The 12,018-nt window shown below is 37.9% G+C and overlaps 1 protein-coding gene across 1 annotated transcript; it reads right to left on the reverse strand.

The window, feature by feature from the left end:
• Window positions 1–4,692: 4,692 nt before the first annotated feature.
• Window positions 4,693–5,622, reverse strand: LOC103109213 (olfactory receptor 6C4-like). Its single transcript, XM_007518258.1, has one exon. It carries the CDS (start codon window positions 5,620–5,622, stop codon window positions 4,693–4,695), a length of 930 nt encoding a protein of 309 aa, XP_007518320.1.
• Window positions 5,623–12,018: the final 6,396 nt, after the last annotated feature.

Below are 12,018 nucleotides of genomic sequence, written 5' to 3' on the forward strand. Positions count from 1 at the left end.
GAGATAGGAAGAGAGACAGAGAGATACCTGCCACTCTACTTCACCACTTATGAAGCTCTCCCCCTACAGGTGGGGACCAGGGGCTTGAACCTGGATCCTTATGCACTGTAATGTGTGCACTTAACCAAGTATTCCACTGCCTGGTCCCTGTCTTAATTTTTTATTGTGATTGCTTTGAATTTATAATAGACTTGTAAAAACTGGTATCTTTAAGGATTAGGGAGATAGCAAAGTGGTTATGCAAAAAGACTTTCATTTTTGAGTCACCAAAGATCCTAGATTTAATCCCCAGCCCTCCTATAAGTGAGAACTAAGTTTTGGTTAAAGAAATACATATTTAAGTCTTATAACCCATAAATATGAGTTACATCTAAAGATTTATCTATCTGAATCTTTAAATAGTCTTCAAATAAAATTTTATATTTTGGTTGGGTGTTATGGAGTCCTTGCAATATTCTAGCCCTTAGGTTCATGATTAGTCAACAATTTGTTTGGCTTTACATGTTAACTTTCCTTTCAGCCACCAGGTTCCAGATGCTACCATGATGCCAACTGGACTTCCCTGGGCAGACGACCCCACCAATGTGTCCTGGAGCCCCACTTCCCCAGAGCCCCGCCCCACTAGGGAAAGAGAGAGACAGGTTGGGAGTATGGATGGATCTGTCAATTCCCATGTTCAGTGGGGAAGCAATTACAGAAGCCAGACCTTCTACCTTCTGCACCCCATAATTTCCCTTGGTCCATGCTTCCAGAGGGGTAAGGAATAGGAAAGCTATTAGGGGAGGGGATGGGATATGGAGTTCTGGTGGTGGGAACTGTGTGGAGTTGTACCCTCTTATCCTATGGTTCTTGTCAGTGTTTCCTTTTTATAATTAAAATTTATAAAAAATTTAAAAAAGAAAATAGCTATTGTGACTAAAAATTATATTTTATCTAGAAATGTTACATGTATTTATTCACTACTTGATTTTTAAAATTTATTTTTAAGATGGAAATATTGACAAAACCATAAGATAAGAGGGATACAGTTCCACACAATTCCCACCACCAGATCTCTGTATCCCATCCCCTCCCTTGAAAGCTTTTCTATTCTTTATCCCTCTGGGAGCATGGACCCAGAATCATTATTGAGTGCGCAGAGTAAAGGTCTGGCTTCTGCAGTTCCTTCTCTGCTGGACATGGGCTTTGGCAGGCTGATTCATACTCCTAGCCTGTCTCTGTCTCTTCTCACTACTTGATTTTTAAAATGTTATCTGAGTCAAGTTAGACATTTTTTTTGTGAGTAGCCACACACATAATAGGCAATGACAAAGAAAAATGGTCTGCTTTTAAAGTGAATAGAGACATTTGTGTTTTACTACTCTAGCACATTTTTCTCCTTATTCCAGTTTTAGGATATATAAATCAGATTGCTCCACAAGGCAGCTAGCCCCTTGTATGTCTTAGGTTTTATTCTTTAGAGATGTTCCTGAGTTTCTGAACCTCTTTCATTTTTGAAGTATAGGGGAAAGTCCTACTTTCCTTGAATCTTGGGGTTTAATCTTGGGGCTTGGTATGTGGATGTAACCTTTTGCCTCTCTGGGGAACTTTAAAAAAATATTTATTTATTTTTCCCTTTTTTGTTGCCCTTGTTGTTTAACATTGTTGTTGTTGGATAGGACAGAGAGAAATGGAGAGAGGAGGGGGAAGACAGAGAGGGGGAGAGAAAGACAGACACACCTGCAGACCTGCTTCACCACTTGTGAAGTGACTTCCCTGCAGGTGGGGAGCTGGTGGCTTGAACTGGGATCCTTAAGCCAGTCCTTGCGCTTTGCACCACCTGAGCTTAATCCGCTGTCCCCCGCCCGACTCCCTCTGGGAAACTTTTATAACCTTTTTGGATCATAGCAATTATGTAAGGCAAATGACTAAAGATTGAATTCTCAAAGCACACAAAGAGTCTTAGACTTCTAGGGCTATTTATAGAAACAATGAGACATCCAAGAAAATTTTATATTTGTACAATTATCTGTAGACTCATGTATATTATACATGTCTGCATACTGTGCACACACACATATTTATTTGTGTGTCATTTTGTTAAAAATTTTTGGTGGTCACCAGGGCTTCACTCTGTGGGCTGGTATCTCAGAAATAGACAAAAGAAAGGAAGAGAAATCATAGCACTTAAATAATTTCAGTCATAATATTCATGTTTGGTGTATCCAGTTCTCAAATCTGGGTCATGTGCATAGTAAAGCAGATGCCCAGGTGAGCTACCGGGCCAGCAACATGTCAGTTTTGAGTCATCACTTTCAATATTTATGTCTGATACTGTTTTCATTGCATTAGTGCATTAGGGCATACATCAGATTTTTAGACCCAACATTGATCTACATTACTGAACATACACCCCTTAAGTGTATTAAGACTTACCCAGCCCACCATCAAAAGTTCCAGTGCTTTCTGTCAAGGCACCCCACCACCTCTTCCTCCCAATTCTTTTCCTTTTGCCCTCTGGTAATCACCATAGTTTCATTGAATCCAAAATTAATTTTGTTCATGAGTGAATCTGCCTAGTGATTCAGTCTTTCAGTTCCTTACTTACTTCAGTTAGCATGGTTACCTAGAGTTTTATCTGTTTTCCCCAAACATGATATCATCATTTTAAAGTAGAATTCTAGTGAGTATATATATTACAGCTTCTATATTCAGCTATATATTGATGAATATTTAGTTTGATTCCATGGTTTTGAATGTTTTTTTAATTGGTGAAAAGTTCGATAAGGCTGCAGTTGGTTCCGAGGTATAATTTTATATCTCCTCAAAATATGTGTCAGTATCCCTTACCTAGTAGCAGAATGCTATGTTTCATCTCTGGGTAATATGGAGCCCCTCTCCCCCTATATCCCCCTGTTCCCACCTGCCCCCCAGTTCCTTAGTAAGCTCAGATCCATTAGCATGGAATAAGGGTTTATTTATATCTCAGCCTGTCTATTCTTTGGCATTGTCTCCTCAAGCTCACATATGACTGAGTGGGATTATTTGGTACTTGTTTTTCTCCCCTGATTTATTTAACCTCAAATAACCCTCTTCTAATTCATCTATGTTGTATCAAAAGATTTCACCTCTTCCAAAGTTGAATAATATTCCATGGTTTTTTTGCATGTATATTTATTTATTCATTGTAGATGGCTATTTGCATTATTTCTAAATTTTAGCTACTGTAAATAGTGCTGCAATGAACATAGGTGTGTGTATATATGTTTTATGATAGATGTTTTAGTGTTCTTTGTATAGATCCAAAGGGTGGAATTCCTGGATAATAGGCTCCCCTATTTAAATTTTTTAAAGAAATATTCATCCTGTTTTATATAGAGACTAACCTATTTTACATTTATCCCAACTGTGTGCAAGAGTTCTTCCTCCATATCCCTGTAAACATTTCTTGTGTCTAGCCTTTTTTTTTTTTTTTTAGTGCAAACCATTCTCATAGGCATTAGCCAATGGTATAGCAGTGTTGTCTTGATTTCTGAATTTTCCTAGTAATGTGATCTGAGCTTTATTTCATGTGTCTGCTGGATATCTCCATATCTTCTTTGGATAAATTTTCAGCATATATATATATATGTATATATATATATATATTTAAAACAAATTAAATACATCTTAAAATTTTTCTTCATAAGCCCATCATTTTGATTAGGCAACCTTCTTCACTTCTAGCTACTAAATTGCTTGAATTAAGATCATAGCTTTGTCTGTTTTCTCTGTCCTCATGGACATTTAACATTTTTAGTTTAAATACCATATTTAATTAATGACATACCACCCATCTTGCATAGTAGTAAATGTATCTGGTCTCTTCTGTTTTATTCCATTTGGAATATCACTTTATTGAGGAAATGATGATTTACAGGGTATTATAGTTGTCATGGGGTTACAGTTCTACTTTTCTCCAAGATAGGTGCCAGTACATCTGACCATTCATCAAACATCATCCTTAAGCTTTATTTGATAATATTACATTTATTCTTATAATTTTTCTTGTCTCAAAAATGCTTGGGAAAAATATTTTTTAAAAAATATTTATTTATTTCCTTTTGTTGCCCTTTTTGTTTTATTGTTGTAGTTATTGATGTCATTGTTGTTGGCTAGAACAGAGAGAAATGGAGACAGGATGGGAAAACAGAGAGGGGAGAAAAGGTAGACACCTGCAGACCTGTTTCACCACTTGTAAAGCAACTCCTCCTGCAGGTGGGGAGCCAGGGGCTCGAATCGGGATCCTTACGCCGGTCCTTGCTCTTTGTGCCTCCTGTGCTTAAGTCACTACGCTACCACCTGACTCCCAGGAAAAATCTTAATGTGTAACAAATGTCTCTATTATTGTATCTTTACTTTATGATGAATTTTTTATTATTGTTCTAGTCACAGACTGGCTTACCTCTGAAATCTCAGCTCACAAATGAAATACCCCATGTAGTTAAGGATAATATGATGTTTCAAATCATGTTTAAAATGAAGCCTCACTTTTCCCGCTGTGATACCATCTTATAGTTTGGTTATGATTGACTTGTTTTTATCTCTTTCTCTGATGCTTCATGAGAGGTTCCTAGAAAATGGGAACCATGTTTCTCAGATTCTGTTCCCAACATAGCAGATATGTACTAAAATATCTGCTACTTAAACAGTTGCTGATTAAAATTCTGATTACTAAAACTTTATGATTTTTTTTACTGTATTCTTAAAAGATTGCTTCACCTGCTGATTCCTTAGAGTATAAATAAAAGGGTTCAACAAGGGGCTAACTGAAGTCATGAGCAGGGATATTTCCTTGTCAAAGTTACCTCCTTTCTTTGGTGAGGGACTAATGTATAAGAAGAGGCAGCTGCCATAAGACAGGGAGATGACAATCATGTGGGAGGAACAAGTAGAAAAGGCCTTTGTCCTCTGCTGGGCAGAAGGGATCCTCAGAATGGTCTTGATAATGTATGTGTAAGAAAGTGTCACCAGTGCCAGAGTCACCACCAGAGTCAGAACTGCCAGGAAAATGACCGTTATTTCTAATAGGCTTGTGTCTGAGCAAGCGGCCCTTAGCAGGGGTCTGTAGTCACAGTAATATTGGTTCAGCACATTTGTGCCACAGAAATCCACTTGGCTCATCAGGATGATTGGGGGTACTATAGTTACAAAGCCTCCCATCCAAGACAGGAGCACAAGCTGTATGCAGACCCTGCTGCTCATGATGGTCATGTAGTGCAGGGGTTTGCAGATGGCCACATAGCGGTCATAGGACATAGAAGCCAGGAGGTAAAACTCTGTCCCTCCAAGGAGGATAGCAAAGAAATACTGAGTGAAGCATCCAGCAAAACTGATGGTTTTATGACCTGTTGCTAAGCTGGTCAGAAGTCTGGGAATAAAAATGGATGTGAAGGAAACTTCTAAGAAAGCAAAATTCCTGAGGAAAAAGTACATGGGGGTCTTGAGGTGGGGGTCTACTAGAGTGAGTATGATGATAGTCAGGTTTCCCAGGACACTTAGTAGGTAGGCGAGGAATAGCAAGGTGAATATTACCACCTGGAGATCAGGTTGATTTGTGAGACCGAGCAGGATAAACTCAGTAAATGTTGTTTCGTTTTTCATTGTTGACCTTTGTTGACTAAAGGGAAGAAAGAAAAGTAATGATGAAAATGGAAGCATTGTCATGAAAGAAAAAAAAAAAATCAAGTTACTAGCAATCAGCAAAATTAGGTCATTATGTTAAGATTTATCCTCTGACATAGCCTTTTTCCTACTCCACTTTGCTTCACTTATTGGATACCTGTGATTCATGTGCAAGTGGCTGTAGTCACAGACTCTTTCATTTCTTTTTGTTGGCCCAGCCTTGGGTTCTTAGCAAGGTTAAGTCATACAGAAGTCATTTATTATGCTGTACGGTAGTACGTCTAAATTTCCTGCAATAATTTTTGTCAGTAATACTTCAATATTTCTGTTTAAGTCTGTGGTCTTGGTATACTTTATTAAAGATTTATTTACATGTTTGTTTATTTTTTTCAATTTTGGCATAAGGTTGTTTCAGTTATTGAACCTCATACCTTTGAAGCTTAAGGACTGAAAAACCTTTGCTCTGCCACTGCTTTCCCTTCTGATTTGTGAAATTATTTATCCTAGCCACCTTTTTAATCTTATTTTTGAATTTGTTTTTCTATGTGACCTGGTGCTTCAACACATGAAAGTAAAATATCTTTAGTTTCTGATTTCCTTTTAAGTAATCCGTGTAAATGTCCCCAACATAGGCAATGTTCTAACCCAAGTTCAAAATTTTATTGTTACATGTTCAATTTTTTGGGGTTGGGGTTGGGGAATGGATGCCTTTATGGCCATTAGTATTCTGTATGCAACTGTTGTTTCTAGATTCTTTTCTTTTATACTGTCAGTCTTTCCCATGCCTAGGACTCACCCATTACTAGATAATATTGTAAGCATTAAGCCTTATGGTGTTGTTGTAGTCAGAGAATTCTGGGCATTCATTTGCTATATCACTGGATGCATGTCTTTGAATGGATTTTTTCTTAAGTCTTATAAAATCCTGAGTAGTATCTATGACTAGACTTCCACTGTAACATCAAACTGTTTCTCTGTTCTTTGAAGATAGACAAGAGGAAGTTCATCCCAGTATTATTGATTATAGCTGTCCTGTCCTTTGTAGAAAAAGTTGGTGGTTCATCAGGATGGATATAGTAATATTTTGAAAGCCATATATTTTGATAGTGTAAGTTTGCCATTATAGCTTTATCTGATTATGGGGATTCATATCACAAAGACAGGTTAGGAATCCTTCAACTTTGTACACCATTCAGTTATACAAAAATTATATACAGAGGGTCACTGACTTATGACTTGACTTAGACTTTTGAACTTTTATGACTATGCAAAGAGATCTGAGCATATTTAAGGTAGGCTAGACTAAGGTCAAGTAGATTATGTGTACTAAATGTCTTTTTGACTTCCAGTATTCTCAGCCTAGATGCATTTATTGAATTTTACCCCATTGTGAGTTGAGGAAGATCTGTATTCTCAGATGTCATTGATAATCTTGCCATGACAGCCAGACATGACTTCTGAGTAACCAGACGGTGCTTTAGCCTTGAGACTTTGTTCCTTTCAGTTTCTGCACATCCCTGGTTTACTCACCTGTGCTCTTTACTGGCAGCATTTCATTATCTTCCCAGATTCCATGGTCCGTGTCCACAGAATGATATTCTCAGTGATTTTGTAAAGTGGGAACAATATCATGTTCATACTCTACATAATCAGAATAACTTTATGGGCTGTTTATTTGTGGTTGAGTTAGAGGTGTGAGATGTTCCCAGTGATTCTACCAATAGTAAGCAAAATGAATGTATTTGCATTCTTTTTGTCCACATTCTGCCATACTGTACTTGATCTTAAAGGCTAAAAAAACAAGATATGAGGGGTCAGGTGGTGGCACATCTGGTTGAGCTCACACCTTGCCATATGTAAGGACCTGGGTTTGAGCCCCCACGCCCCACCTGCAAGTGTGATGCTTCCCGAGAAGGTGAAGCAGGTCTTCAGGTGTTTATTTTTCTCTTTCCCTTTCTATCACCCCTTCCCTCTCAAATTCTCTCTGTCATATATATATATATACTTATATATATGGCTGCTGGAAATGGTGGATTAGTAGTGCCTGTACTGAGCTCTAGCAATAAGCCTAGAATTTGAGGGTCATGGAAGAATCTCAAGAATTATTTATAAAATGGAAATATTGACAAGACTGTAGGATAAGAGGGGTGCATTTTTACACAATGCCCACCCCAGAGATTCATATCCAGTCTCCTCTCTTGATAGCTACCCTGTTTATCGCTCTGGGAGTATGGACCTAGGATCATTGTGGGGTGCAGAAGGTGGAAGGCCTGGCTTCTGTAATTGCTTCTCCACTGAACATGCGCATTGGCAGGTTGATTCATACTCCAGTATGTCTCTCTCTCTCTTTCCCTAGTGGGGCAGGGATCTGGGGAGGTGGGGCTCCAAGACAGATGGTTGGGTCCTCTGCTCAAGGAAGCCAGGTTGGTATCATGGTATCATCTGGAACCTTTTAGCTGAAAAAGAGTTAAGATATAAAGCAGAACAAATTGTTGACTAATCATGAACCTAAAGTCAAGAATATTGCAGATCAAGATTTGGGGTCTCCATTTTTGAAAAAGCTAATAAGTCTACTTTAGGTATATTTCAGAGGGTCCTTGACTTTATTAGTTTTTGACTTCTCCTGACATCTAATATTTAGGTGGACCCAAGTTATTGTCTGGGGAGATGATGTCACAGTTGGTAAAAGGAAGTCACTCCCATTCACTGTTGCAGCAAGATCAATAAAATATCTAGGAATAAGCCTGACCAAAGAAGTGAAAGACTTGTATACTGAAAACTATGAGTCACTATTCAAAGAAATAGAAACTGATACAAAGAAATGGAAAGATATCCCATGCTCATGGATTGGAAAAATTAATATCATCAAAATGAATATTCTACCCAGAGCCATATACAAATTCAGTGCGATACCCATCAAAGTCCCACCAACTTCCTTTAAGAGAATAGAAAAAAAATTACAATCATTTATCTGGAATCAGAAAACACCAAGAATCGCCAAAACAATCTTGAGTAAAAGAAACAGAAATGGAGGTATCGCACACCCAGATCTCAGACTATACTATAAGGCCATCATAGTCAAAACGGCCTGGTATTGGAACAAAAATAGGTACACACATCAGTGGAACAGAATTGAAAGCCCAGAATTAAACCCCAACACCTATGAACATCTAATTTTTGATGTTCATAAATTACGAACATAGAATTATTTTAAAACACTAACAGGACTGTTTTTATTTTATGTTGGGTTGTCTGATAGTCACGTATTTCAAATCTATCAGAAACAAAAAGTCTCACAAATTATGATGAATTTAGTCCACGGTCTACCTCCAATATTAACATTACTCACTTTCAATTCATTGCTTTCATCTTTCTCATGGGCTGAAACTTCAAGAATAAGATGTAAAGCTGATACTAAAAAAGAGGAAACATGTGACTGAAAGCTTTGCTTTGGCTAGAGGTTTAGTTTCTCAGATATTTGAAAAGATAAGTAACAATGCAAAGAAGACGGCCGGCATAGCCAATGATAAGAATTCGAATCACTAGTGCTTGGTAAGCACTTTGTGTTTCTTTAACGCGAGAGCCAAGAATTACATGTGTTACATTTTTTTATATTTATTTAATTTATGTATTCCCTTTTGTTGCCCTTGTTGTTTTATTACTGTAGTTATTATTGTTGTTGTCGTTGTTGGATAGGACAGAGAGAAATGGAGAGAGGAGGGGAAGACAGAGAGGAGGAGAGAAAGATAGACACCTGCAGACCTGCTTCACCGCCTGTGAAGCGACTCCCCTGCAGGTGGGGAGCCGGGGTTCGAACCGGGATCCTTATGCCGGTCCTTGTGCTTTGCGCCACCTGCGCTTAACCCGCTGCGCTACAGCCCGACTCCCATGTGTTAAATTTTTAATCATTATGGAAATCCCTGGATCCTATTTGCTGTTGACTATAAAACATTAATCCCCCAAAAGAAATAAAAATAAATCTCCCAATTCTTATCATGCTTTATTTATATTTACAAATAGGAAACTTTCCATAGATTAAATTATTTACATACATAATTTTATCACTTATCACCAGGGTTATTGCTGGAACTTAGTGCATGCACAGCTGTACTGTTCTGTGTGGCTATATAAAAAATATATATGTATATATATATATATATATACACATACACACACACACACACACATATATATATATATATATATATGGTGAGAGATAGAAAGGGAGGGAGAGAGAAAGGGGGAGAGGAGACAACACACCTGCAGCACTGTTTCACCAGCTGTGAAGCTTGTTCTTTCCAAGTAGTGTTGGGAGCTTGAACTGGGGTCCTTTGCATGGTAATTACTGTGTGTACCCTACTGGGTGTGCAATTGCCTGGCCCCATTTTCCTTCTTTTGCACTTTATAAATGCAGAATCACTTTTCATTACATTCTTTTCTGTCTTCTCCTTCTTCTGTCTCCTGTTTTTTGGTTTTCAGGGTTGTCTGGCACTTGGTACTGGCACTACGAATCCACCTCTTCTGGTGGTCATTTTTTCCCTCATTTTTCCCATAGGACAGAGAGAATGCTGTTTATTTTTAATATTTAATAGGAAGTTGAGAGGGGAAGAGGATATATATATATATATATATATATATATATATATATGGAGAGAGACATCTCTCTCCCCCCTCTCTAGCTTCTCCTCCCCTCTCAAATTCTCTCTGTCCTATGCTGTTGATTTTTAATATTTAATAGGAATTTGGGAGGGGAAGAGGAGATAGAGAGACACCAATAACATAGGGTAGCTATTGGGTATGTGTATACATGTAATAGGAAGATAGAAAACTTCTGACTATAGTGATCAGAGAACATAATTACATAAATGCACTGTAAATATTGTTTAAATTTGACCTAGATAATAACAATATTGCAAATATGGGTCAATAAGAGAGGATGATTGAATGATCCCTAAATCCTCATTTTTTTGTAACCAGAAATGTCTAATACAAATAAGTTTCTGTACCCACTGTTTAAAGTGTAAGTAGAGTCAACAGAGAAACAACAAATGTAATTGAAAATTATAAGCACATTTCACTGAAGTAATGTGGTTTTGCTGTATTGTAGTTGTACCATTTCACTTGCATTCAAATAGTATGTGATCACAGCACCCCCATCACCAAAGTGCTGATTTCCCACTCCTGCAGCCCAGTGGGCCTCCCTTCCTGTCAGCTTTCTTCCTCTTCTGTCTTTGAGAACACCAATTTTGCATCAGAGTTACAGGGTTTATTTTTGTATAACTTTGTTCCATTGGGAAGCAGTAGACTTCAGGTATGTTCCAAACTTGGAGGAAAATAGTCCTATTTGACACTTTAAGCCTGCTCACCTGCTTCCCATGTTCAGTACTAGGAAAATAGACATATTACCACATTACATATTTAGTATTCCTCACTGTTGTAATTACTTTTTTAAAGATCTTTTTAAATATTTATTTATTCCCTTTTGTTGCCCTTTTTTATTGTTGTAGTTATTATTGATGCCGTTGTTCTTGGATAGGACAGAGAGAAATGGAGAGAGGAGGGGAAGACAGAGGGGGAGAGAAAGATAGACACCTGCAGACCTGCTTCACTGCTTGTGAAGCGACTCCCCTACAGGTGGAGAGCCGGGGACTGGAACGGGGATCCTTATGCAGGTCCTTGCGCTTTGCGCCATGTGCACTTAACCAGCTGTGCTATCGCCCAACTCCCCACTGTTGTAATTCTTATTTGGTATGACATTCCATTGAATCCCCTTCATTTCTCATTTTAATCTATAATCAACAGTTCAGATAGGATAGCTATATATAAGTAAATTCACTAATCTAAAATATATCAAAAGTTTAAGTTTCTAAAAACTTTCTGTAAAATTTTAAGAGTTATACCAAGATCATAACGAGAAAGTAGCTTCATTTTAAAAATCTTGATAAGAGATGAAAAATGCCAAAATAAAGACTTTCTTTTTTAAAAAAATATTAATTTATTCTCTTTTGTTGCCATTGTTTTATTGTTGTAATTATTATTGTTGTTGTTATTGATGTTGTCGTCATTGTTGGATAGGACAGAGAGAAATAGAGAGAGGAGGGGAAGACAGAGAGGGGGAGAGAAAGACAGACATCTGTAGACTGGCTTCACCACTTGTGAAGCGACTCCCCTGCTGGTGGGGAGCTGGGGGCTCAAACTGGATCCTCACACTGGTCTTTGTGCTTTGCACTGCTGCGTTACTGCGCTACTGCCCGAATCCCTAATAAAGACTTTTTTAAGGTTTAATGACAAAGATAATATAATACAGTCATTTAACATGAATATGTATGTCGAGTTGTCCGCCTGCAGGACAGGAGGGCACATGAACCCCATAGA

The sequence above is a fragment of the Erinaceus europaeus genome, chromosome 7 (assembly GCF_950295315.1).
Source record: "Erinaceus europaeus chromosome 7, mEriEur2.1, whole genome shotgun sequence".
Classification (NCBI taxonomy): domain Eukaryota; kingdom Metazoa; phylum Chordata; class Mammalia; order Eulipotyphla; family Erinaceidae; genus Erinaceus; species Erinaceus europaeus.

What these genes read in the sequence shown, in the direction of transcription:
- LOC103109213 (XM_007518258.1), bottom strand. Translation starts at nt 5,622, where the DNA reads ATGAAAAACGAAACAACATTTACTGAGTTTATCCTGCTCGGTCTCACA.